Raw genomic sequence first — 25,035 nt, 5'->3', positions numbered from 1 at the left:
TACAGTATCTCCAGTTTTATGATCTTACGATTTCTCTGCATATAGCAGGCACTCAGTAAAGACTGACTGACCCCCAGACCAGCAGAAACTCAGACCTACAACTTGGGGAGGTTGATCTCAGAACTTCCTTGCTCCCTAGGCTAACTTTCTCAAATATCATTCCTCACATACCTGGCATGCCCTTCCCACACCTGGCCACCAAACACTCTTCTTTTTCAAAATCCTGTTTGAAGCTCACCTCCCTCTATGACCCTTTTCCCAGATTAATCTTGACCATCTCTGGCCACTCCATTCATTCTAGCACCACCACAGTAAGTCTGTGTGTCTATTCTATCTGTGTATTTTATCTCTTTCGTGTGATTGTTCTGCTGTTGATGTAAGAGTTCTTCAAAGGCAGCGATCATGCCAGCTTGGGTTTGTTTTTCATTTTCTTTTTTTGTGAACACTCCACTATACCTAGGACAGTGCTCCGAATTTATCAGGTGCTCAATAATAATACTGACTCTTTTGTATCACACTCCCCACCCCCCTTGCTAGATCACATGTACATACTGGAAATAGGTTGGAGACTAGTATAGCATCACTACTAGGCCTTGCACTGGCAGCCAATGGAGCAGAGAGAAGTGGCAAAAATAGATAAAATAAATTCATTCAAAGAGCTTTTTTTTCTGAAAGCATGTGTAGCTACTCATTAGAGAAAGGACCATGGTACGGTACCTAAGCCCTATAATGTTCTAATGCTCTCTTTTCCATTGGCAAATGTTAGAAACAAGTTTTTCCATGAAGGGATCTTTAGCCATCAATCCAAGGACATACTAAAGCAGTCTCAAAATTATGACAATGGTCTAGAAGTAATGTATCCTGGCCAAAAAAAAAAAGGGGGGGAGATGGAACCACAGTGAAATTTGTCAACACCCACAGCTATCAAATTCTCCCTTTGAAACTCTATCCTGGATTGTCTTGCAGCCCAACTCTGCCTCATTCTAAGCAATCGCATCTTCTTAGAACCAGAATTTCCTATGTCTTTGAGAAGGAGCAGGGGGTTGTCACTAGCTGACTGAGTCTGGACTTCACCCTTATGGGCCTCATTTCCCCCCTCATCTGTAAAATGAAACTGAAGCAAGGGTTCTTAACCATCCTTGGGTCATGGACCCTTTGGCAGTCTGGTAATGCCTATGGACCATTTCACAGAATGATGTTTTTAAATGCAAAAAATAAAATACATAGGATTATAAAGGAAACCAATTAAGTTGAAATATAATTAAAAAAGCATTGAATTTCATGGACTCTGGGTTAAGAGAACTCCTGGACTAGATGACTTCCAGAGTTCCTTTCAGCTATGATATTTTATGATTTTCATTGTGGTCCTATGGAAAGAACAATAGGAGCCAATCTGAATTCTGGCTCAGCTACTTATTGTCAATCAGCTATAAAATAACACTATAGTAGCAAGGCCGAAAGAATGGTATCTCAGTTATGTTCACCTATTTAGAAGCAGAAAAATCCCGGTCTCCCTGGTTCATATTCATATTCTCTATCTCATTCATTCTGTGTGTGTGTGTGTGTGTGTGTGTGTGTGTGTCTCTCTCTCTCTCTCTCTCTCTCTCTCTCTCTCTCTCTCTCTCCCTCTCTCTCTCTCTCTCTCTGCCTCTCTCTTTCCATATCAGTGCCTGGTGTGGGGAATGGCTTGAAGATGCTAAGAGATAAAAACTGATGTTAGCAGAAGGTCAATGATTAGTGAGTAAACTGTCCTAATCCACTTCTGTTTTCTATTTCAAGTCCCAAAGTCCTTAACACCTGCCACCTGCCAGCTCCTTCCCCTACTTCACCCAAAAAGTTTCAGTTTCTTGGAAACAGATACCAGAAAAAGAGATATTGTAAGGCAGTCATGTAAATTAGCAAAGGACCCCAGGTAGAAAGAAGTTAGCCCACAGCTAAGAATCAAGGACACTGAGTGCTAATAATCAACATTGCTAGAGCTTATGTTATCAATAGATTTAACTGCTGTATGACCTGGGCATGAAAGAGAAAAATTCTCTTTTTGCCCCTACTCTGACCTATTCAAGCTATACCCACATAGGCTGACAACCTGTCCCCCCTACCCACTTTCTCCTCCACCCCAAATTAGAGGTAAATAAAGAACCAACAACCATACCCTGGTGAATGGCAGTGGGGAACCTTAATAGTGATACTCCAAAAAGAAAAGGATTCATCCATCTCTTCATGTTCCAGAAGGCAGCCTAGGACCAGTTTAATATGGAATTGAGCTAAGGAGGTCATAGGATTGTCAGATTATAGACTTGGGGATGGAAGGGCTCTTAATGGTCGTCTAGTCCAACCCCATCATTTTATAAATAAGGAAAGTGAGGCCCAGAGAGTTTAAGTGACTTGCCCATGGTCACACAGTTAATAACTGTTATCAGCTGGATCTGAATGCAGATGTTTTTGACTTCAGATCCAGCATTCCATTCACCACGCAACACTGCCTCTCTGGGTGTGGGGAGCAGGGGGAGTTTCAAGCATGATAACCCAAAAGTGATAAGATTTCAAACTAGAAGGGGTCTAACTCTCTTAATTTTACAGACGAGAAAATCAAAAATTGGTGATTGGCCCAAGGTCACATGGGTAATGGTTCTTAGACTCCAAAGGCAGAGCTCTTTCACCAAAAGAAGGTCTTTCTATCATACTTGGGCAGTAGGAGATTTGCCCAGAGATCACCTTCAAAAGAGTAGTCAGGACAGAAGCCAGAGAGGAAGGATTTAAGAAGGGAATACATGGAAAAATTGGTATAAATCTTCCAAAAAAAGAGCAGCAAAAAAAGGGATAATACATAATCAGGAGGGGCAACATAATGTTAGGAAAAGATTACTTTCATAGATTTAAAATTTGAATGGAAAGAGTCAGTGGGAAGGGAGAGGTTAACAAAAGGAGGGTAATGAAGGGAGTAAGTATAGAAATAAGGACTCAAAAGTAAAAAAAGAAAAAGGACTCCCAAGAGGAGGGGAAGGGTTTTTAGAGAGGAGAGATCTTGGAGTAAGGTTCAATTACTCAATTACCATGATAATTTACAATTGCCATAATAGGAGAAAGCTGACTATAACATTCCTTCAATTCCCCCTGGGCATCTAGCCCTCCAAAAACCAAACATCAGGAAGAACTTGACTGATTCATGAGTAACCAGAGCACAAGTTCAGAGACAGCATAACCTAGGTGCCTAAACCCCCATGTCAGTGCCATGTCTATTTCCTCTTGCCAAAATTCTCCATCTGGGGGCCACACCCCCTTATAAAGAGTAGGGCAAGGGAACAGACATGATCCTGTGTACCCCAGAATACTGATTTTTGGGTAAAATTTCAAAATAGGATTGTGTAATTGCTATTCCTCAAGATGGTCTCAAGAGGCCCACATTCCACGTGGGCCTCTTATTAGGTACTATATTATGAGGTAGAGAGGACCCTGTGTTCTTGGAGGCTATGCTAGCAGAGAAAAAGCTCGGGAAGCTTCTCTTCAGCTAAGAAAACTTCAAAACTGTAGCTGCAGTAATGGGCTCTAGATCTGTCTTCTGAAGACAAATTTAGCTAGGGAGAAAGTACCTACCCCAGGAAAATACCAGATCCCTGAAATATGGAGGTATGAAACCGTTAGTCTTGCCCTGCTCCAAATCCACAGATGGCTGGCCCCCTTAATCTCAGCCAGCTGTGTCCAAATTGTGTGTCCTTGGTCTCAAGAGGAACTGCCAAGAGAATAAGGATGAATCTGGGCAAATCCAGGTGTTGAAATGGAAAAGCAATTTTTAACAGGATATTCTACTGGCAATGGATGAGACATGGCATATACATGTACAAACAACAGCAAATGCAAATTGATTGTGATAGCTAAGAAAACTGACTTCATTACATATTTGGAAGCAAGATATTTCACACACACACACACACACACACACACACACACACACACCCCCTTTTTTTTCTTCCCAAGACTTCTTCCTAAGCCATTAATGAGGAATGGGGAAATATTTTAAAACTTTGCATTGTATTTTATCAAAAGAGACTTAAAATGGAAGGTCTGCTTGAGTTTTAGGAGGAAAAACACACAGATGGTTCCTTAATTTAAAAATGCCAGTGACTAAGATATTATCCTCAGTTCTCCTCATCCCTTCTGCCATGGTACCTACTGGGCCATCCATAAACTTTGGGGATTGTACTAAAGCAGGCATGGTCAGTAATTTCATTCAATCTTCCTGCTGCTCCACAAGTGAGAAACAGATGCTTCACTTGAGAAAGAAATGTGAAAATCAAATTCTACTACAAGTCTCCAGCTCCTGATTGGGAGAGGGTCCAAAAGTTCATTTATCCGTCAGTTGCTTGAGATCAAAACAAAGTTCCCCATAGAAACGCTGGTATAAATAGCTCTTAGGTTCACAGGCTAGCCCACCAAAGCCTAGCTAACTAACTCATAATGTAGCTGTCTGAACAGAAAGCTGAAGGCCCAGGTTTACATCTCAGCCCTGCCATTGAATGGTTGTGTCCCTTTGAACAAGTCACCCAGCATTTTGGAGCATCAGTGCCCTCATTTGAAAAATGGGGGATGTTGCATCCTGAGTTTCGAGTGCAGGTAACAACTTCTCTCTCGAAGTCCACTCCTCTAGAAGAAAATTCTTTCCCTCCGATGCTACTCTGATTTCAAGTACTTTTTACTCCCTCATCTAGCAGACAAAGGGATTTTCTCTTTCTCTACCCACAAATCTGACCCTTTCCTAGCAGTAAAGTGGCTTCTTCACTCTTCCTTCCCCTCTCTTTTCTCACTCTCCACAGTGGTGAGAGGGGATCAAGTCCTCCTTCCTTGTCCTGTAGCATTAGCTGTAAGAAGGAAGTCCTGTGTTAGAAAATAGTGATGAAAAACCGCCTCTGGTATAGGCAGAGGAATCCTGCAATAGAAGCTACCTATATGAAAGGGAAATCTTTAAGTCAGGTGCTTGCATCTGACAGCCTGGAAAGTGGGGAGAGCCCAGGACTTACATTTGAAAGGCTTGGGTACTGATTTTGCCCATAACACACCATGTGACCTGGGGTCAGTCAGTTTATCCTCTCTGAGACTCAGTTTTCTTATCTGTAAAAATGAAGCTAATACCACTTATGTATCCTACCTCAAAGTATTTTTGGCAAGAAGAGCTTTGTAAATTGTAGAGCGCTGTATGACTTTAGAGCTAGGTGGTCTAATGGGTAGAGTGCTAGACTCAGACTCAGGAAGACCTGAGTTCAAGTTCTGACTGGGACATTTACTAGCTGTATGACCTTGGGCAAGTTATTTACAACTTCTCTCAGCCTCAATTTCTCCATCTGTAAAATGGGCATAAAAATAGCACTTACATCACAGGGTTGTTGCGAGGCTCAAATGAGATATCATCTATGAAGCATTTTACAAATCTTAAAGCGATATATCTATAAATACTAGTGATGATGAAGATGATGAAAAATGTGAGCCATTATCTCCACCTGGAAGTGTGAATTTTCTTTGGGACTTTAAGAGAAACCACTTCAAAAAAATATGTTTTCCACTCAGCTGTCTTCATGTCTATAATCTTTTTTTTTGAGTTTTATTGATGCCTTGTTGTTTTTCACACCCATCATTTTTCAATATATGACCCCCCCACACACCCTGAGCCCTCCTCTGCAATATAAAAACAGCCTAGCAGAACTGACCAACAAAATAACAGCATCTGACAATGTAGATAACATTCTGGACCCAAAGTTCCTCATCCCGCAAATACCTACTTCTACTGCTCCTTTTACTGCTTCCATATACCAATGATTCACTTGTGATTGAGGCTATATTAGGTATTATGTGATTGAGGCTATATTAGGTATTAAGGCGGACAAACCACCATTTACTGCCCCAGTGGGAGGAAGTGGAAGGAACAGGATGGAAAAGGCCAAATCCTTGACTCCCTTTGTTTATTTCCGTTTCCTCGGGTGCACCTGAATGAAACAGCTAATGGTAATTGCCACCACATATAACTACCCACCTCCCCCATTCCTGCCCCCACTGCCAAACCATTGTTTTGTCAAAAACATGTCTCAAAAAACACAGTGACAAGAGTCATGGACGCTTGGAGCTGGAGAGGAACTCCAATGCCACCTGGTTGAACCCCTACCTGAACAAGATTCCCCTCTACAATGTGCCCAACAAGTGTGCCCTCATCCAGCCTCCACTCAAAACCTCCAGTGAGGGGAGCTCAGCCACTCCCTCCTTACCTTTAAATAGTCCTATTTGCTGGGATATTTTCCTTAAGTCAATCCTAAATCTGCTTTTTTGCGACTTCTATCCACTGCCTCTAGCTCTGCCCTCTCTGGCAAATTTTAATTCCTCATCCACATGTTTACGTACATCATGTTCCCCCTAAGCTTCCTCTTCTCCAGGCTAATCACTCCCACTTCTTTCAGCCTTTCCTCTTGTGGCTTGTTCTTTCGACTCCGGTTGCCATCCTGGGCACCCTTTTCTGGACATACTCTCTTCTGTCTATGACTTTCCAAAAATCTAGTCCCCAGAAATGAACACAGTACTCCAGACGTGCCCCAGCCGGGGCATTACGCATCAGTTCTGTTACCTGCCTTCTTTGTTCTGTGTACCATGCTTCTTTCAATGCAGTCCAGCATCCTAGCTCCATCCTACCTGGCATCGAATTTTTTTGGCTGACTCATGAGAAGCTTACACTCTGTAATAAAACCGAAGACCTTTTACATGTAAACTATTGTCTAGCCACACCTCTTCTATCCTGTGCTAGTAAAATTGGTTTGGGGAACCCAAGTGTGGAACTTTACACTTACTCCTATTAGGTTTCCTCTTAATTGCTTTGGCTCATTGTTCTAGCCCCATGATCTTTTTGGACTCATATCCTACCCATCCAATCTGTTAAATCCCTCCAAGCTCTGCATCAATCTGCATATTTGATAAGTATACCATCTATACCTGATCCAATTCACTTATGAAAAATGTTGAACAGAAGAGGACCAGTCATGGATTCCTAAAGCATTCCACTACAGACTTCTCTCTGTCCAGTTGGCATCGTTCTGTGTATACACATACCCATGCAAAAGAGGTCCAGAGAACATTTTCCCCCATGACTAGCTCAGGTTCTCAAGCCTAGGAGCCCCCATGTAGCACAGAAATTGTAAAGGGCCAAAAAAAAAAAAGAAAGAAAAGAAAAAGAAAGAAATTGAAAAGGGCCAAGGTTCTTCTTCTAACCAAATGAAGGGATGGAAGAATGAAATGCTAAAGTCTTAGCATAGCCTAGAAAGAGGAGCTAGGACAAGCATACTTAAGTACCTACTTCAGCACCAGTGACTGGGTCTCCAACAAGAATTTAACACTGATTAAAATACTTGTCATAAATTCACATAATAGAAAAATGCTGGACTTGGAGTCAGAAAGACTTGGGCACAAGTCCCATTTTTGGAACTAACTAGCTGTATGACCAGGATTAAATCACTTAACTGTCTGGTACCTCAATTTCCTCATATGGAAACAATGCCACCTATCTCACAGAGTTGTTGTAAGGCTCAATTTTTTTTTTACCAACTTTTAAAGTACTATATAAAAGTCAATTAAGGTTACTACGATTGTTACAACAAACATTTAGATGCTTTCAGAAGGCTGGGAATTACACATAAGACAAGCTAGCCAATCTTCGCTAAGTCCATGCTCCCAATGAGACAAGACTTATTACACATGTTAACATGCATGTGTGGACACGTGCGCACACACACTCACACACACTCAGGCTAACCTACTACTATGCTTGGCTAGGTAAGCTAACACGCAAGCTTATAGAACCTGGGAGCCCACAGAATAGTGGACGATAGTTTGGGGAAAGGGTACAAGGCCACGGCCAGAACCCAAACACGGATTTAATAGTGAGAAGACATTTTAATTTTCCCCAGGCTTTTTCAAAAACAATCTGCCCCATCAATTGAAATTATAAATATAGGCTCCTCAGCCAAAAGGAATTCCCCTTATAAAGCTACTCAGACATTTCCAAGATAGAGAAATATGAAAAGATCAGGATTTTCCACACAGACTACTAGAAGTTGATGTGGTAGTGGTTGTTTTTTTTTTTTCCTCCAGTCTCCTTTCACATGCCAAGAACTTGAAAGAGCTTTCTTTCTGATGCTGGGGGGGGAAAAAGGCTTCCTACTGCAGTGTCTGTCTTTTTTAGCTCCTTGTTTTGTCTGGATTTTTAAAGATTTAGTAGGCTAGGGAGCAGAGGCTACAAAATCTCCAAACTATACCTGACAGTTGAGCTGAACAAATCAAATACACAACTAACTATGTGATGTAAAGAATGCTCCAGCACTTCACGTTTAAAAAAAAATTGTCCCAAAATAGTCTTGATGTCAACTTAGAGATTAATCTCCAGTGAAGTGTCTCAGGGATCTGTCCTCGATCCTATTATCATTTAATACAGATGAAGGCACAGATAGTATGTTTGTCGAACCTGCAGATGACATGAAGTTAGGTAGGATAGCTAATCCATTGGAACACAGAATCAGAATCCAAAAAGATCTGGATAGGCGTGAAAAATGGAAACAACTTTAACAACAGGATGATGATTAATAGTAATAATAACAGTAATTAATAGTAATAACTCTAGTCTTCACTTTTGAAAAATTAGCTATACCCCCCTTAGCTTCCAGTTTTTTGCCAGCACCAAAGAGCTAAAAATTAAGGGAATGCCCAACAATGGGAAATAGTTGACCAAACTATGGCAAACAGATATAATGGAATAATTTTGTGTTGTAAGAAATGAAGGGGATGGTCTCCGAGAACCCCAGGAAGAACTGAATAAACCGATGTAGACTGACGTGAGCAGAATCAGGAGAGCAATTGAGAGCAGTTGTCTAGATGAGAGCAAGATTATCAAAACAAATGACTTTGTAATTCTGATCAATGCAATGACCAACCATGATTCCAAAGAATTCATGATGAAACATGCTACCTACCTCCTGAATGAAAGGTGATAAACTCAGAACATAGATAGAGATATACATTTTTTTTTGGACATGGTCAGTGCCAGAATTTGTTTTGTTTTACTATACATGTTTGTTACTAGGGGGTCTTTTCTTTTCTTTTTCAATGGGAGGAAAGGGAGATGGGGAGGGAGGAGAAAAACAGATTTTAATTAATTAAAAAATAAAATTTTATTTAAAAACTCAGCTACATAAATACAAGCAGGATATATGGCTAGACTTCAATTTTTAGAGGGGGAAAAGGAAGAGGGACAAAGCCTTTTAGTGGATTGCAAAGTTGATATGAGTCTATATGACATGTAAGCGAAAAAAAATTAGTGCAAACTGAGGCTACATTAATATAGCCATAGTATTTAGATGGAGACAAGAAACTTGTTTAGTTTGGCCACAGAAGGCAAAAATAACAGTAATGGGTAGAAATTCCAAGGCAGTAGATTTTAGTTCAACATAAAGAAAATTTTACTAATTATTAGAACTTTCCAAAAAATGAAATGACCTGAATCAAAAAGTTCAGCATCATTGTACATCTTTTAAGCAAAGACTGGGCAACTATTTGTCTGGAATGTTGGAAGGAGCTCTTTAGGGATGGGCTTGAGTATCCATGGCCTCTGAGATCCTTTCCAACTAAGAGATTTGATATGATACCTTTCAGGGCCAATTTCTTTCACACAGGACAAAACCAAACCAAAAATAAAATCATCCATTTTAAAGACCACAGTCTGTACTTATGACCAGGGGAGGGAGGCAAGAAAGTGTGGCTAGCTTAGATTAAGCCATTCTACATCTTGGAAAAAAGAATTCAAGAGTTGTCTACCACTTCCAGGGAGTCCGCAGCATCTTTATCTACAGAAGACAATATGTTAGAGAATCTGGATAAACAAAATTACTGGACAGATTTTACACATATCTGTGGCAAACAGCTCAAAGGTTTGGTTCACCTGACGTGAGGAAATGCAACCCCTGCGGGTACACATGATGAATAATTGTAGAAGTTATATGAAGTCTTAGCAGTAACTCTACATAAAGTTTTACCCAAAATTACAGGCAGAGAGGGAAAGCACCAGCAAAACTAAACGGGCTCTTTTTTTGGTTAAAGAGGGGGAGCTCTGCTCAGGGGAGGCAGGACAATGATAGGTTTTCACCAAGCTGGACAACCAGAAAGCCTTAGCTGAGGCACACTGGAGCTGGGGAAAACCAAAGCTCTAAGTGGAGAGCTCTATTTCTCAGTGTTTACATAACAGGCCCAGAATGAGTCACATTCCCTGAGATAAATTCTTCGCAGAGACAAAGATGGCTCAAAGTTTCATTAGCCACATAAATACGCCTGAAAAATTCGAGGTTTGCTTAGCTTGGGGAAGGGAAGGAGAGGGGAAGAGATGGTGTGGCTGGTTTCGCTTCAAGGGCTACTACAGAAGGCCTTCTGGTTGAGCTGGAGGGATCCCCAGGTTTCAAATTCATCTGCATGGAGGTAATAGTGGAAGTCTCAAAAAAGAATGAGTTCCTCAAAGGAGTAAGTGTTGAATAAGGAAAGGAGAGCCAGGATTGAGAAATACTGCTACCTTTAGTGAGTAAGAGGAGAAAAAGGAACCAGGGAAAGAATATTAACAGTGAAAAATCACAGAGGCCAAGAAAGAGAGAGAATCAAAAAGAAAGGGGTGATCAATAATGTTAACAGCTGCAGAGAAGTAAAAAAAAAAGACAAAGAAAGGCCTTTTATATTTGATTATTAAGAAGTCCCTAGTGATCTTTAATAGGGCAGTTTCACAAGTAGTGAGGCTCAAAGGCAAAATCTTCTGGGGGTTAATGAATGAGAGAATGGGTAATAAGGAAACAGAGACAAAACGTGTAGACTTTGGCTCTAGAAGTTTGACAGTGAAAGGAAGATAAATAGAATGGTAATTTGCAGAGCCTGCCTAGCCAGACTAAGAGTTTTGTTTTGTTTTGAAGTAATAGGGTCCAATACACTCGCTCAGACAAGGGAGATGGAGGCAGTGAAGAAGGAGAAACTAAAGAGGATAGAGAGGTTGGGATGAAACTATCTATGATAGATTGTTAAGGGAATAAGGTCCCAGACTACATAAGAGGGGGAGAGATTCTGAGCTAGATGTGAAGGTGGATGAGGAAGCAGGAACTGAGTAACTTCTACTTTCTCAGTAATGCAGGAGGTAAAGTCATCCGCCAAGTGTGAAGGTAAGAAGTCAAGATGAGGATTGCTATGCCTGGTCAAGCCCAAATGAGAAAGATATGATTGCATTTAACTTTCCCACATCCATCTACAATATTTAAATAGCCACCTACAAGATACCACATTAAAAAAAAATCATGAAAGACCACCTAGGTTAGGAGTTCTTAAACTAGGCTCCATGAACTTTTTTTCTTAATATTTTGATAACTGTTGAAATCTAATTGGTCTTCTTTGTAAACCTATGTATTTCATCTTATCCATTTAAAGACATTCTGAGAAGGGAACCCTAGGCTTCACCAGACTGCCAAAGACATCTATGATACACACAAAAAAGCTTAAGAAACCGGGATCTACACTTTCTCCAAAACCCAGTTAAAATCCCACCTTCTACAGCAGGGGAGGGGAACCTTAGCTTTCAAGGCCATGTGGCCTTCTAGGTCCTTGGGTTCGGCCTTTTGACTGAGTCCAAGTTTTACAGAACAAATCCTTTTATTAAGGGGATTTGTTCTGTGAAGTTTGGATTCAATCAAAGGGCTACACTTGAGGGCCTAGAGGGCCACTTGTGGCCTCAAGGCCAAAGGCTCCCCACTCTTGTTCTACAGGAAGCCTGTTCCAATCCCTCTTCATCTTAGTGCCTTCCCCTTGTTGGTTCTCTTCAAATGATCCTGCCTATATCTTGTTTATATATAGTTGTTAGCATCTTGTCTCCTCCTGAGTTCCTTGAAAGCAGGGACTGTTTTGTTGTGGTGGTGGTTGTTGATGTTTGCCTTTCTTTGTATCCCTAGGGCTTAGCACTGTGCTCAGCACAAAGTAGGTGCTTAATTAGTATTTATTGACTGACTGAGTCATGTTCCTACCAACAGCACTCACTGATTGGCAGACCTTTACAAACAATTCAAAAACATTTCTCAAGCACCACTGTGTATCCAGCCCTATTCTAAGCACCAGAGGAGAGGTAAAAGAATTAGCATAAAAAATCATAGCTCCTGCCATCAAGTACAAAACTCCATCAATTATCCCAAGGGGGGAATAACAACTCATTATTTACTTCATGGGTACAGAGATACAGAGTGACTGAGAAGATGGAAGTCCCACAGGCCTCCTTCATTTGGTGGCCACAGAGAACACACAATAGGCAAGGAGGGTGAAGAAACAGAATCATATTTCTCCCTTCTCCCCCACCAAAAGTTGAGGGGGGATGATTTTTTTTCTTTTGATCCTGACTTCATAGTGGCTTCACCTACAGAAGAATACAGATGCTCTAGTAGCAAACTTACCTTCACTTCTTCCCAAAAGAGCATACTTGAATGGTTCTGAGGTGGTCACTAGTCATACCACTCTAAGGCAGTTACCTGAATCCTAGAGTCCTCTACCCCAGGGAGAGTAATTACTATGTTAAATGCAGGTCCCATTAAAGGCCCAAGAGCCCAAGAAAAAGGAAGACAGGTCTGGCCTCATCAATATTTAAAGAGCCACCTGCCATGGAAAAATACCTTATCTGACGAATGAACATCTGTCTTCCTTGATGCTTTAAACCAAGAGCACAGCAAGTCATTCTTGTCCAGCATGGCATGCATGCTTGTGGCCTTAGCTAGCTGCCTCAGGCCTTGCCATCTGATCCAGAAGCAGAAAGCCCAGATATTTTAGTAAACTAGGGCAATGTTTTTACTGTGTCAGGATATATGAGTGTCTTGTGAAGTCCTCACTGGTATGTAGCAGCAGGCCATGTTTCCTCCACCACACCTCCCCCACCCCACTTCCAGGTTTGCCCTTGGATTGTTAATAAGATTACTGCTGCCTCTGTGCTCTATTAGCATAATTTAACACTATCTGTTGAGCCTGGCAAGTGATAAATTATGCTTGAGTTTATTAATAATAATTTGTTTTTCAGTCGTGTCCAACTCTTCATGACTCCATTTGAGGTTTTCTTGGCAAAGATCCTGGAGCGATTTACCATTTCCTTCTCCAGTTCATCTTACAGATGAGGAAACTGAGGCAAACCAGAGTTAAGTGACTTGCTCTGGGTCATATAGCTAGTAAGTGTCTGATGCCAAATTTAAACTCAGGTCTTCCTGTTTTCTAGACATGCAAATTATCTGTTGTACCACCCAACGCTTTCAATCCATAGAGAATCATTCTTGATTTAACACTAATTTTTAAATCCTTTTTGTTTTTTTTACACCACAGTCTTTTCTATACATACCCCACTCCCATTCTAAACAAAGGAAACAAAGGAAAAACATCAAGTAAAACTATTTATGCCACATTCTAAATCGATTGTATCTACTAAGAGGAAAGTGTGCCTCATTACCCATTTTCTTAGAAGAGGTGGTTCACTGTGATTAATCAGAGTTTAGCTGCCCTTTGACATTGTTTTTTTATTAACACTGTGATAGTCTTTGGACTACTTCTACACTTTTGATGAGCTAAAGTTTCCCGATGAGAACAGATGCCACTAGTACGGGATAATCGGAAGGACGATCAAACGGTTTTTGGAAACTCAGATTCTAAGTTCAGCTCTGCTACAACTTGCTGTGCAGCCTTGGGCCAAGTTATTTCCCTTCTCTGAGGCTCAGTGTCCTGATCTATAAAAACGAGATGGTAAGACTAGCACTGGCAGGCTATTTCAAGACAAGTCACTAAGCTAGGAAAGAAGCATCAGCCTAGACAGATCCAGCCAATTCATGGATGACTGGGAAGTGAGCGACCCATTAGGATCGTTCTAACATCAGCATCTACACATTAATGCTTCCAGTTTTCCTAGACGGTGATCAAGTCAGGGATTCTTCAAGATATTGGGAAAAATGACAAATGGTACCTCCTTCTCCCCACCCCCAAAGCTCACCCTACAGGGCTATACCAAGTAAAAGTGACTTACCCTCACTTTCCCTTACCCAATTTACCCCATTCCTAAACTTATAACATGAGAAACAAATTCTAAGCCAACAAAATACTGACTTAATAATGTATTACAAACCAATGGGAATCCCACACATCCCAGACAATTTAGTATGCAACATTTAGGGGTGACACATAAGACCACCAAAAAGGTTCTCCAGACACCACCAGCAACCAACAATGGAGTCCTCTTTAAATCTATTTAAACTTTCACTAACACCTCTCGAGGTAATAGTTCCCACAGAGAAATGGACTTGGAGTTAGGAAGACCTGGGTTTGAATACCACGTCCAGCACTAAGTAGCTATGTGGCCCTGGGTGAGTCCCTTACTCTCTTGGGGCCTCACTTTCCTCATCTAGGATATCCAGATGATAATAGTGTCCACCCCTGAAAGGTTGTGAGGATCAAATGACTTAATATATACAAAAGGGTACACAAAACTTAAAGTGTTATCAATGTAAACTTTAAAAAAAAATACCAAGTATGCAAAGAAATATTGGTACTAAAAAGATAAGCCTTTGCTGTGACAGTATCAGTATCATCAAAAACATTATCAAATGCAATTCAGATCACTCTCTCTTGAAGTCTGGATCTAGTTCATTGTTCATCTGCAAGGGCTATGCAATAAATACACATACACACATATTGTATACATATACTTCTATGTATTGTATTTATATATTATATATTATATGTGATTATTTCTATTCCCTCCAGGCTATGATAAGCAGTTGGATGCACAACCCAAAGAGTTGGTAAGGTGTATGTGTGTATGTGTATGTGTACTAATACAGAGATAGATGACAAACATGGACATAGGTTGATATATACATTTATATACTTATATATAGATATGTATCACAGCCAGAGTTTGTGTGAGTATAAATACATATACATATATAATATGATATAGACACATACACACTATATACCTATATGATATATATACTATAAATGTATATATGTATATATAATATTCTGTATGTATATATATATGCACACACACAAACTTTGGCTATGATATATATCATATATACATATGTGCATGTGTATGTATATATCAGCATATATCCATGTGTATCGACATTATGTGTGTGTATCACAGCCTGGGCAATAGGCATTTTTCATCCATTTGGTTTTTCCTGTGTAGATAAGCCAAATATTTTTCAGTTACTTGTGTTATAATGGAAAGAGTATTGGATTTGGAGTCAAAAGACCTGGGTTCAAATCCTAATTTTGCTGTTTACTATTAGATGAGAACACTTAAGCCCAGAGAAAAGAAATAATTTACCTCTCTGGGCCTCAATTTTCTCATCTGCAAAAAAAAAAAAATGAGGAGGTTGGACTACATGAACTTCCAATCCAGCTGTGAATCTATTATCCTATCACTTTTAAGAGGTTCTATAGTGTTCTAGGGTTTGATGCAATCAGCACAATTTCATCCACCAACAGAAAAGCATCTGGAAGACCTCCTACCTACAGGTAACTTATTCCATATGGACTCTTCATGGAACCTTCCCCATGGCAGGGACAAATACCTTTTTCAAGCAGTATCAAAGTACCCAAGTAAATTAAACTTTCATTTTATGTCTGACTTTGATTGGTATTCATTATATTCACACATTTTATAGACTTTAAACACACCTTCCCTTTGAGTGTCTGAAAGACAAACCAATCCTGAAAACTCCCGAAAATATCTAGGATGAAAACAAGAAAAATGATCTGCTCCTGAGAGCAGTGATTGACTGTAATCCCAGACACAGGCACTGGGAAATTTTTACATTCTTAAGACCAGGTAATGGCACGCAAGCTGTCCCAAAAGTCTTAGTCCCAATAGTTTGAGACACCCAGTATTTAAGAATTGCTGGGATCGCCTCTCCTTGATGACTAAAATGGAATCCTGACAGAAGGATATACCCTTAGTAGGTCTCTGATGCATGCTATGTACTCCAGGAAATTAAAGGGATCAAAACAAAATCATTGAAAGCCACCAATGCCCTAAATGCTTAATTAGAGAGCTATCCATCCAAAGTCATTCGTTTTGAAAAAATTTATCCAGCATTGTGCTAAGGTCTCGGAATACAAAAATAAAATAATGCTTAAACTCCTGGAGCATATATATATATATCAGTACAGAAAATGAGGTGACACTAGCAACTGCAATGTAAACTAGAACATGGTAAGTGCATAGCCAAGCAAAAACAAAGGTAGCTGGAGTGGTCTTCTCATGACCTGAATTTGGTAATAAATTCATCAGATTACACTACACATCTGGCTACCACCTCACCCCAAACTGTCTCTCCTGGGGCAACTCAGAGCTCTACATTTTTTAAGCAAGGCTTTACTCATCCACCACAAACCCTTGTGGAGAGAACTGACAGGAGGGCCTCATCCTTTTTTCCAAAGAAACTTAAGATAGAGGCAGAGACCCAAGAGGTGGAGCCTGCAGGGTCATTTTGCAAAAAAAAGTTTCAAATATCCTGGCACTGATCTTATTAAAAGAACCATGAAGGGGAAGTGGCCCAAGTATCTTATTTTCTTATTGGTGTCTTATATTTTCCCCTCCCCTCGAATTACAAACTTCTGTATTTACCAGGAAAGAAACAAAGAGAACACAAGTGAAATGGCCTTCTTTATATGGGCTGCTCAAAGAGTCTCACTTCATAAATTTCGAAACAAAATCCATGCCTGATGACAATCCCTAAAAGGGTCTCCAAACTCCCCAGTGTAAGGGACCTGGTGAAACCCTGGGGGAGTTCATTTCTGAAATATCCAGTTGCTTCACATTTTCCATACTGTTGCTTTGGTGGTCTTCGTTTTCTGAGCTGCAGAATCTCAAAAGCCAAAAGCAGTACAGCCTCGCCCTAGAACTTAGCCTGACTCTTCAAACAATGCAGAAAATTATGTTAAAAGGAAGAAGGGAGAGGAAGAAATGAGAGAAATGGCGGAATGGTACTACTTTTCCCGTCTTAGTATTACAACTTTCGTTTAGATATATATGTGGACTGTGTCTTTTGCTGTCCTATCCCCAACATTCATCAAAGTTGCAATATTACTTTTAAAACAGTGTTAATGATACCAGACCATCCCTGCCTCTGAGGGATTTTCCAGAGCAGTAAAGTGAGATTCCAGATATGAAAGTGATTTGAAGAGGAAAAAAAATAACTGCCAGACAAAGGCAAGGTATTATGATTGAGAGTGCCAGCTACCTTTATTTTACTCAAAATTACATCTCTCCCCAGGCTTTTCTTGCAATGCCCCCTTGCCCAGCTTACGTCTTGCTTGCTTCCCACTCATCCTGCTTCCAGCTGTTCCCTTTGGAGACATCCTCCTCCCTGCCCCCGCCCTCCCCGAGCCGGCCCTGTGGGCACCCAGGGACCCCGTGGGATCTCTGTGAACCCTTGCCCGCCTCCTCACCGTGTTGTACATCAGGTTGTCGGAGTCCACGGGCTCTGACAGCTCGCTGAGCTTGCGATCCCAGTGCAACAGGTTCTGCTCCCCGCTCTCCAGCACCTCCATGGTGGGACGGGAAGCCGGCTGAGCCGAGGCTGCGGCGAGGAAGGGGGAGGGGGCGGGGAGGACCTGGCACAGCTGGAGACAGACGGGCACCGAGGATACCAAGTTCCAGCGTGCGCGTGTCTTGCCTGGGGGTCAGGGCTTTAATCCCTAAAGAGGAAAAGGACCCTCTCCTCCAGACAGAGGAGAAAGAGGAAAAACTTCCCTCCCGGGATCACTTGAGAAAGAAAATTGCCTGGGAGCAGGCTGGAGCAGGAAAAGAGACAGGCTGGCCGAACCCAGGACGCAGGATGAAAGGACTTAAGGGAGGGACGCCCATCCGAAGTGCAAAGAGGAGGGGGCGTCTCATCCCAAGAGAATTCCCTTTACGTATCGCAACACCCTCAGCCCCCTCAACTTTTCCACAGCTGGTGAAAACTCGAAATTCACTCCCTACTCTGCTTTGCTTCTGACTCAAGTCTCGGCTGAAGACTCCGCCTCTACTTAGAGATAAGAACCAATCGGGTTAGCGTTTGATAGATATGATCCAATCAGTGGTCCACTTTTTCTCCTCGTCCCGCCTACACAGGCGGAGAGCGAGGGAGCTCCACCGCCCGGACTAAGGAATGTGGGAGGGGATTCCCGGTTTGACGTCACAGGGGAACTCCTCCTTCTGGAGCCCCAGATGAGGGGTGGAGTTTTTCACTGGGAGCCAATGGAATGACACGACCCAGGGGTAACAGGCAGGAAAGAAAACCACTGGAGAGTGGGAAGTTTTGAGCCAATGGCCAATGAAATAGGGACAAGAATACTTTTTTTATTTTTTATTTATTTATTTTTTTTAAAGAATGGGGGCGAGCTGTGCTTCCGCTCGAATTAACCTAATCCAGTAAGGGGAAGCAGAGATGGCTTTGAAACTGCAAATGTTTGAGATTAATTAAATATCCTGATTTTATACCGTGATATGTTATAGCTTCTGAAGCCCTTTGGCTACCTTTAACTCATTTATTCTATTAAAATAAATTTATTAAATATTTATTTAAAATATTTTGTTTTATTGATATTTAATTTCATTTTAAAATTTTCATTAAAATAATAATACATTTGCGATTTGTTCCCACATTAGACAATATCCACAATGTGCTTCAATTTTACTGTGAACACTATCCTTTAATTGTCCTGTCCTTTCAATTTCCTCTCTCTTCCAGAACCTCATTCTATTGATTCAATAGCAGAACGAGGTAGGGTGGTGGGCAGGGAGTAATTAATAAGGCCCTAGCTCCTTGCCCTCAAAGAGCTTATACTCTATACAGTAGAGGCTATTAAAAAAAGGCTTTGTGAATAAATATATATAAATTAGATTATGGCAAATTCCTAAGACTAGTAGGAGGAATCAAATAACAGGCCCCTTCTGCTGGGGAAGTAAAGATGGATGGATGAATAGATGGGTGGATGGACAGAGAGACAGAGAGAGTCTTACCATGTTCCAGGCTCTGTGTGAAGCACAAGAGATAGAAATATAAGCAAACAAAATAGTCCCGTCCTTGAAGAGTTTACCCATTAAAACAATGGGTGGAGACAGAACATTAGAAAATGGTAGGGACAAGGAGAAGACTTCACAAAAGAGGTAACATTTGCACTGGGTTTTGAAGGACAGGTAAGAGGTCAGTATTGAAATTCTTCTCTCTAAGATGAACATGATCTCTTTATTCCCAAATCCAATGGCCTTTTCTCTTTCTTCTTCCTTCTTAAACTCTCTGCAGCATTTGATACTACCTACCATCCCCTCCTGGATACTCCCTTCAGGGAGAATCTATGTAATACGTTTTAGTTTAATGTCTGATGACACGTTAACATTCCACTCATACAGCAAGTGATCACTCTCCTTGTTACTTTAATTTGGACTGACTTTGGACCTTCTCTTTTCTCTTCAAATTTTTTACACAACCCTTCCCCCCACCTTCTCAACTGAGCACATCACCTCATATTTCCCCCGAAAAATTGAGGCCATCTGTCTTGAGCTCCTTTTTCCGCCCTTCTTTTCTTATCAAATCCACCTGACATTATTCCTCATTAATTCACCCTTCATCCCAGTGTCTGGTGATGCCATAGCATTTCTCCTTACTAAATTCTCTAAATAAGATCAAACTCTCTAAATGAACCCATCCACTGCCGTCTTCTCTAGCAGATTACCCCCAACATCATCCTTTCTCGCTCTTTAATCTTCAGACTCTCCCTATCTACTGGTTCCTTCCCTTCTGTTTACACAAACACCCAAGTTTTTCCTATCCTTAATAACATTCTTCAAAATATTACTCTCTTCTCCACCCCTGACTCTGCCCCAATGGCTGTCCCAAGTGTCTTCTCCTCTTCTCAACTAAATTCCTTGAAAAATCCATCTGCCATTGGAACTTCCTCTTCCTCTCTTCTGAACTTTTCATTATGGCTTATAACCTTATCATTCAACTACAATTGCTCTATCCAAAACTACCAGTGATCTTTTATTTGCCAAATCTAATGACCCATTCTTAATACTCATCCTTCTTGACCTCTTTGCAGTTGACAGTTGACCTTCTCCTGGGTATTCTCTCTTACTTGGATTTTTGTAACACTGCTCTTTCTTGGTTCTCCTGCTTTTATTGACTGTTCTTCAGTCTCTTTTGCTGCATCTTTATACATATCATGCCCACTTAAGGTGACTCTGCCTCAAAGTTCTATCCTGGGACCTTTTCCTTTTTCTCTCTGTACTTTCTTTCTTACTGATTTCATCAGATTCTAACTCATAGGTTCATTCTTCACCTCTCTGCATATGATTTCCAAATCTATATATGCAGTTTATTTCTTGAGGTCCAGTCCCAAATCACCAGTGCCCCCCTAGGTGGTTCAAAATAGATGTGCCTTAGGCATCTCAAACTCAGGATGGTCAAAACCAAACTTACTACCTTTCCCCCAAAACTCACCTCTCTTCTGAGCTTCCGTATTGCTTCTGAGAGCATCACTATCCTTCAAGTCACCCAGATTTGCAACTTCCATGTCACACTCAACTCCATATTTCCATCGGTCAATTATTTGCCAAATTTTGTTATTTCTACTGTTACATCTCTTTATAGCCATCCCCTTCTCTCTATTTGCACAGTCCCCCACCTAATTCAGGCCTTCATCATCTCTTACCTGGACTATTGTAATAGCCTCCTAATTGGTCTTCCTGCCTAAAGTCTCTTCCCATTCCAGTCCATCTATCACTCAGCTAGCTACCCAAGTGGTTTTCCTAAAATATAGATCCTTCCAAATCATCCCCACTCAATAAACTCCAGTGGGTCCCTATTACATCCAGAACCAAATGTAAGCTTCTCTGTTTGGTATTGAAAACTCTTCCCATCCTGGCCCTTTCCTATCTGACAGTCTTCTCACACTTTATTCTCCTGCATGAGTTCTTAGTCCTACTGTCCTGGCCTTCTCCCTATTTTTCACACAAGACAATCTATCTCCCACCTCTGTGCCTTTGTACTAGCTGTCCAGCCCGGAATGACCTCCTTCCTTACTCCTGCTTCTTAAAAGCCCAAGACAGCTCAAGAGCCACCTTCTGCCGAAGCTGGTTCTTCTTCCCTACCATTCCACAACTACTGGTGCCTTTTCCTCTAAGGTTATCATGTATCTACTTTGTATATATCTTGCATATATCTATATATGTACATGTTAGTTCTGTTATCTCCCCTATTAGAATGAAAGTTTCTTCAAGGAAGTAATCTTTATTTCTTTGTGTCCCGAGCACTTAGTGCATGCCTTGTACCTAAAGGGCATTTAATAAATGCTTGTTGTTGACTGATTTTAGATTTTTTTCCTTTTGGTTTCATGCTCATCACTGGGGATCAAAGAGGCAGCTAGTAGATATTAGTAGTGGGCCTGGAGTCAGGAAGACATGAATTCAAATCCAATTTCCCGCACTTACTAGCTGTGTGATCCTGGGCAAGTCACGTAATCTCCATTTGCCTCAGTTTCCTCAACTGTAAAATAAGGATAATAATAGCACCGACCTCCCAGATTTGTGAGGATCAAATGAGATAATGTTTGTAAAGCACTCAGCCCCTTGTCTGACACAAAGTCAGAGCTTAGTAGACACTTGCTTGCTTCCTTCCAAAGTTAGAAGGTACCTTAGAGGCCCTCTAGGCCAAGTCCTTTATTTTATAGGTGAACACACTGATTCCCAGAGAATGTTAACATTCTGATCTTTCTCACCTCTCCACAGAATGTAAGGATGCCAAGAACCTTGGCCTAAAATGTTTGAAACACCTATTTCAGCAGCTTCTCTGCCTGCTATATTTTTGCTTCAGCTTGGAGAAAGTCATAGTCTGTCGAACAATACTCTTTTGAGTTCCCCCCAAAAGCCAGTTATTTTTCTGTCCTTGATGTCATAATTCTGCTTTAGGTACCCATAATCTCTGCTCTAATCAAACTTCCCAGCAGGATGTGGAATTAATCATTTAATCAGTGTTTAGTGGTATCAGCGGAACAGTTGCTGACGCAACTCCCCACTTGGGTGAGCCTGGAGAGCCTGCTTCTAGCAAAGTCCTAATGATGCATAATGCAGGTGCCACTGAAAGACTTAAGAATGTGTGGATGACCTGTAATTGGTTTTAGTCTGCTAGCCAGGTGGTTAGAAGCCTTTTGGATTAACTGCATAGCTGGAGGTAGAATGTACTAGCTGTGAGAGCCTTGGCTTTTCCCTTCAGCTGACTCTTTCACTGAGGACATTTAGTGAGAGTTAATGCTTTAAGGGGAGAGGCCTTGGGCCCTCCTCACCAAGCCTAGTGTGTGGCTCCGTGAAACAGATCTTAGTACTTTGTTTCAATGCTTGTTATTCTCCATGTTAGGTGAAAGGATTGAGACTCCAACCTTCTGCTTTCAAAAGGTCAGGAAAGTGGGCTATAGGCTTATGGGCTTCCGAAAGTCTCAGCATCCAGGTTTCATACCCAGCTCAGCATTGATGCCTTGCTTTTTGGGGGACTTTTTTTAAAAAATTAATTTATTTTGAATTATCAACAATCACTTCCATAAGCTTTTGAGTTTTAAATTTTTCTCCCCACAATGGCACACAATCCGATATAGGCTATACATATACATTCCTATTAAACATATTTTCACATTAGCAATGTTGCAAATAAGAATTAGAACAATAGGAGGAACCACCAGAAAGAGGAAATAAAACACAGCAGAAGAAAAAATAATAGCAAATAGTATGCTTCAATGATGCCCTGCTTTTTCAAGCAGGGAGTGCCCTTTGGGACCCATCCAACAGTAGCTAAGATGAAGACTCGTCTGGCATGAATGTCACAACTGGACACAAGCTTGGTGAGATCAGTGTTTTTTAGAAACTGCGCTAAGTCTGAGACTGAGGTAGTGTAAGGGAGAAGGCACCCTGAAGTGTGGAGGGAAATGTTTGTACTTTTATTCCTGCTGCATCTTTGAAGAAATGTCTTTTGTTAAGTGGTGAAACAGAACTGGGGTGCTACTCATTGGCACCAAAGAGTGAGGAAAATACAACCAGTGAAAGCTGGATCCAATGGTGTTAGAAAAAAGATACCCCAAGCTCCTCATGGTACCTCTAGGGACCTTTGAGAGAGATGTAGCCATCTGGTCCTGGGATAATTGTCTCGAATATAATTGGGGTGCAGCCTTTTGACTGAGTCCAAGTTTTACAGAATAAATCTTTCATTAAGGGGATTTGTTTTGTGAAGTTTGGATTTGGTCAAAGGGCTGCCCTTGAGGACCTAGAGGGCCACCTGTGGCCTCGAGGCTGCAGGTTCCCCACCCTTTGTTAGCTACATAAGTTTCTACTCTCAATCTTTTAAAAATATGGTTAACCCACGCTAAAAAATGGTTAGCTTAATAAAATCTTTCTCTCAAAGGTCAGTAAAACAGTAGTCCAAAATTTGTATCAAACCTCAGTCCTCAAAAGTCTTCTAAATCTCAGTGCCACCAGTCTAGAAAGTCTACTCTTCAACTCATTTAGGGTCCTGACATCAGAGAATCACAGAAAGTGACTGAGGTCATTCTCTGTCTAGCCAAAAACTGGCCAAAACCCACCTCTGCAGATCTCCAGAGCCAAACATCCCGTTTCTACTGGAAGACACCTACTGAAGTAAGAAGCTATCTTCCAAGAAGCCCCCATTCCATTTTTTGATAGGATGTAAGCTTCTTGAAGGCAGGGACAGTTTTATTTATATCTTTGTAGGTCCCCAGTGCCTAGCAACATAGTATGTCATATAATAAACACTCAGTTGCTTGATTTTGGATTATTTGAATCATTTTACAAAATATTTTATCGATGCCTTTTGGTTTTGTACTCCACTGATACTTTTCAACACTTCCCTTACCCTTATAAAAATGCATCCTTGTAACAAAGAAGCAAAATGAACTAATACAACAAGGTAGTCTGACAGTATGTGCAATTTTGCCATACGTGTAGTATATCACCTCTCTACCCAGAGGAAGGAAGAGTGTTTCATCTTTAGTATTCTGGAGCTAAGACTTGGAATGGCACTGATTGTTGGGAAGTTTTTCCTTACGTTAAGCTTAAATTTACCTCTCTGAGACTTCTACTCATTGTTCCTATTTCTGTCTCCTGGGTCCTCGTTGTTCAGTTGTGTCTGACTCTTTGTGGCCCATTTGGGGTTTCCTTAGCAAAGATGCTAGAGTGGTTTGCCATTTCCTTCTCCAGCTCATCTTACAAACTAGGAAACTGAGGCAAACAAGGTTAAGTGAATCGCCCAGAGTCACAGAGCTAGTAAGTGTCTGAGGCCTGATTTGAACTCAAGTCTTCCTGATTCCAGGCCTGTCACTCTATCCGCTGCACCACCTAATGGTCCTTTTCTAAATTCTAGCCATCTAAGCTTGAAGACAGCAATTAAGTTTCCCCTAAGTTTTTTCTTCTCCAAGATGAATATACCTAGTTCCCTTCATCAAACTGTGTATAACATGGTAACTGTCGGTCCCTTTACTCCTTTGGTCCCCTTCTCTGCACATGTTTTAGCTGCTCATTGGTTTTCCTGTGTCACCCAGAATGCAGCACAGCATTCCAGATATAACCTGATCAGTACAAAATAATGAAGAACTATTACCTCCCTTGTTGTGAACAGCATGCCTTTCAATGAAGCTTAAAAATCGTAGAATTTTTTTGCCCATTGCATCACACTGTTGATTAATATTGAGCAGTCCACTAAAACTTTCTGATTTTTTCATAGGAACTATTTTCTACCATGCCTCCTACATCCTGTTCTTGTGTGGCTTATTTTTTGACCCCAAGTAAAAGATTTTTAAATTTCTATTAAATTTTACTTTATTTGATTTGGCTCATCATTTGAAACTGGGCGTAGCATCTTAGATATTCATTGTCACCCAATATGCTAGCTAGCCCCCAAGCTTTGAATTATC

General features: G+C 41.0%; 1 protein-coding gene across 2 annotated transcripts in view; it reads right to left on the bottom strand.

Moving 5' to 3' along the window:
- Positions 1 to 18,090, bottom strand: part of CREB3L2 (cAMP responsive element binding protein 3 like 2) — a 163,875-nt gene extending 145,785 nt beyond the window's left edge. The window contains exon 1 of one of the 2 annotated variants that reach the window (XM_020998061.2): positions 17,527 to 18,090. In XM_020998061.2, coding sequence (XP_020853720.1) covers positions 17,527 to 17,628 — 102 coding nt within the window. In that variant the 5' untranslated portion in view covers positions 17,629 to 18,090. The remainder of the gene's footprint in view (positions 1 to 17,526) is intronic. The other variant, XM_020998060.2, reaches the window with a different exon arrangement.
- Between the last annotated feature and the right edge of the window lie 6,945 nt (positions 18,091 to 25,035).

The sequence above is a fragment of the Phascolarctos cinereus genome, unplaced genomic scaffold, assembly GCF_003287225.1.
Source record: "Phascolarctos cinereus isolate Bilbo 61053 unplaced genomic scaffold, phaCin_HiC Scaffold_1;HRSCAF=81, whole genome shotgun sequence".
In the NCBI taxonomy this organism is placed as follows: Eukaryota; Metazoa; Chordata; class Mammalia; order Diprotodontia; family Phascolarctidae; genus Phascolarctos; species Phascolarctos cinereus.
Note: the sequence above shows the minus strand (reverse complement) of the source record. Positions and strands in the feature narration are given on the sequence as shown.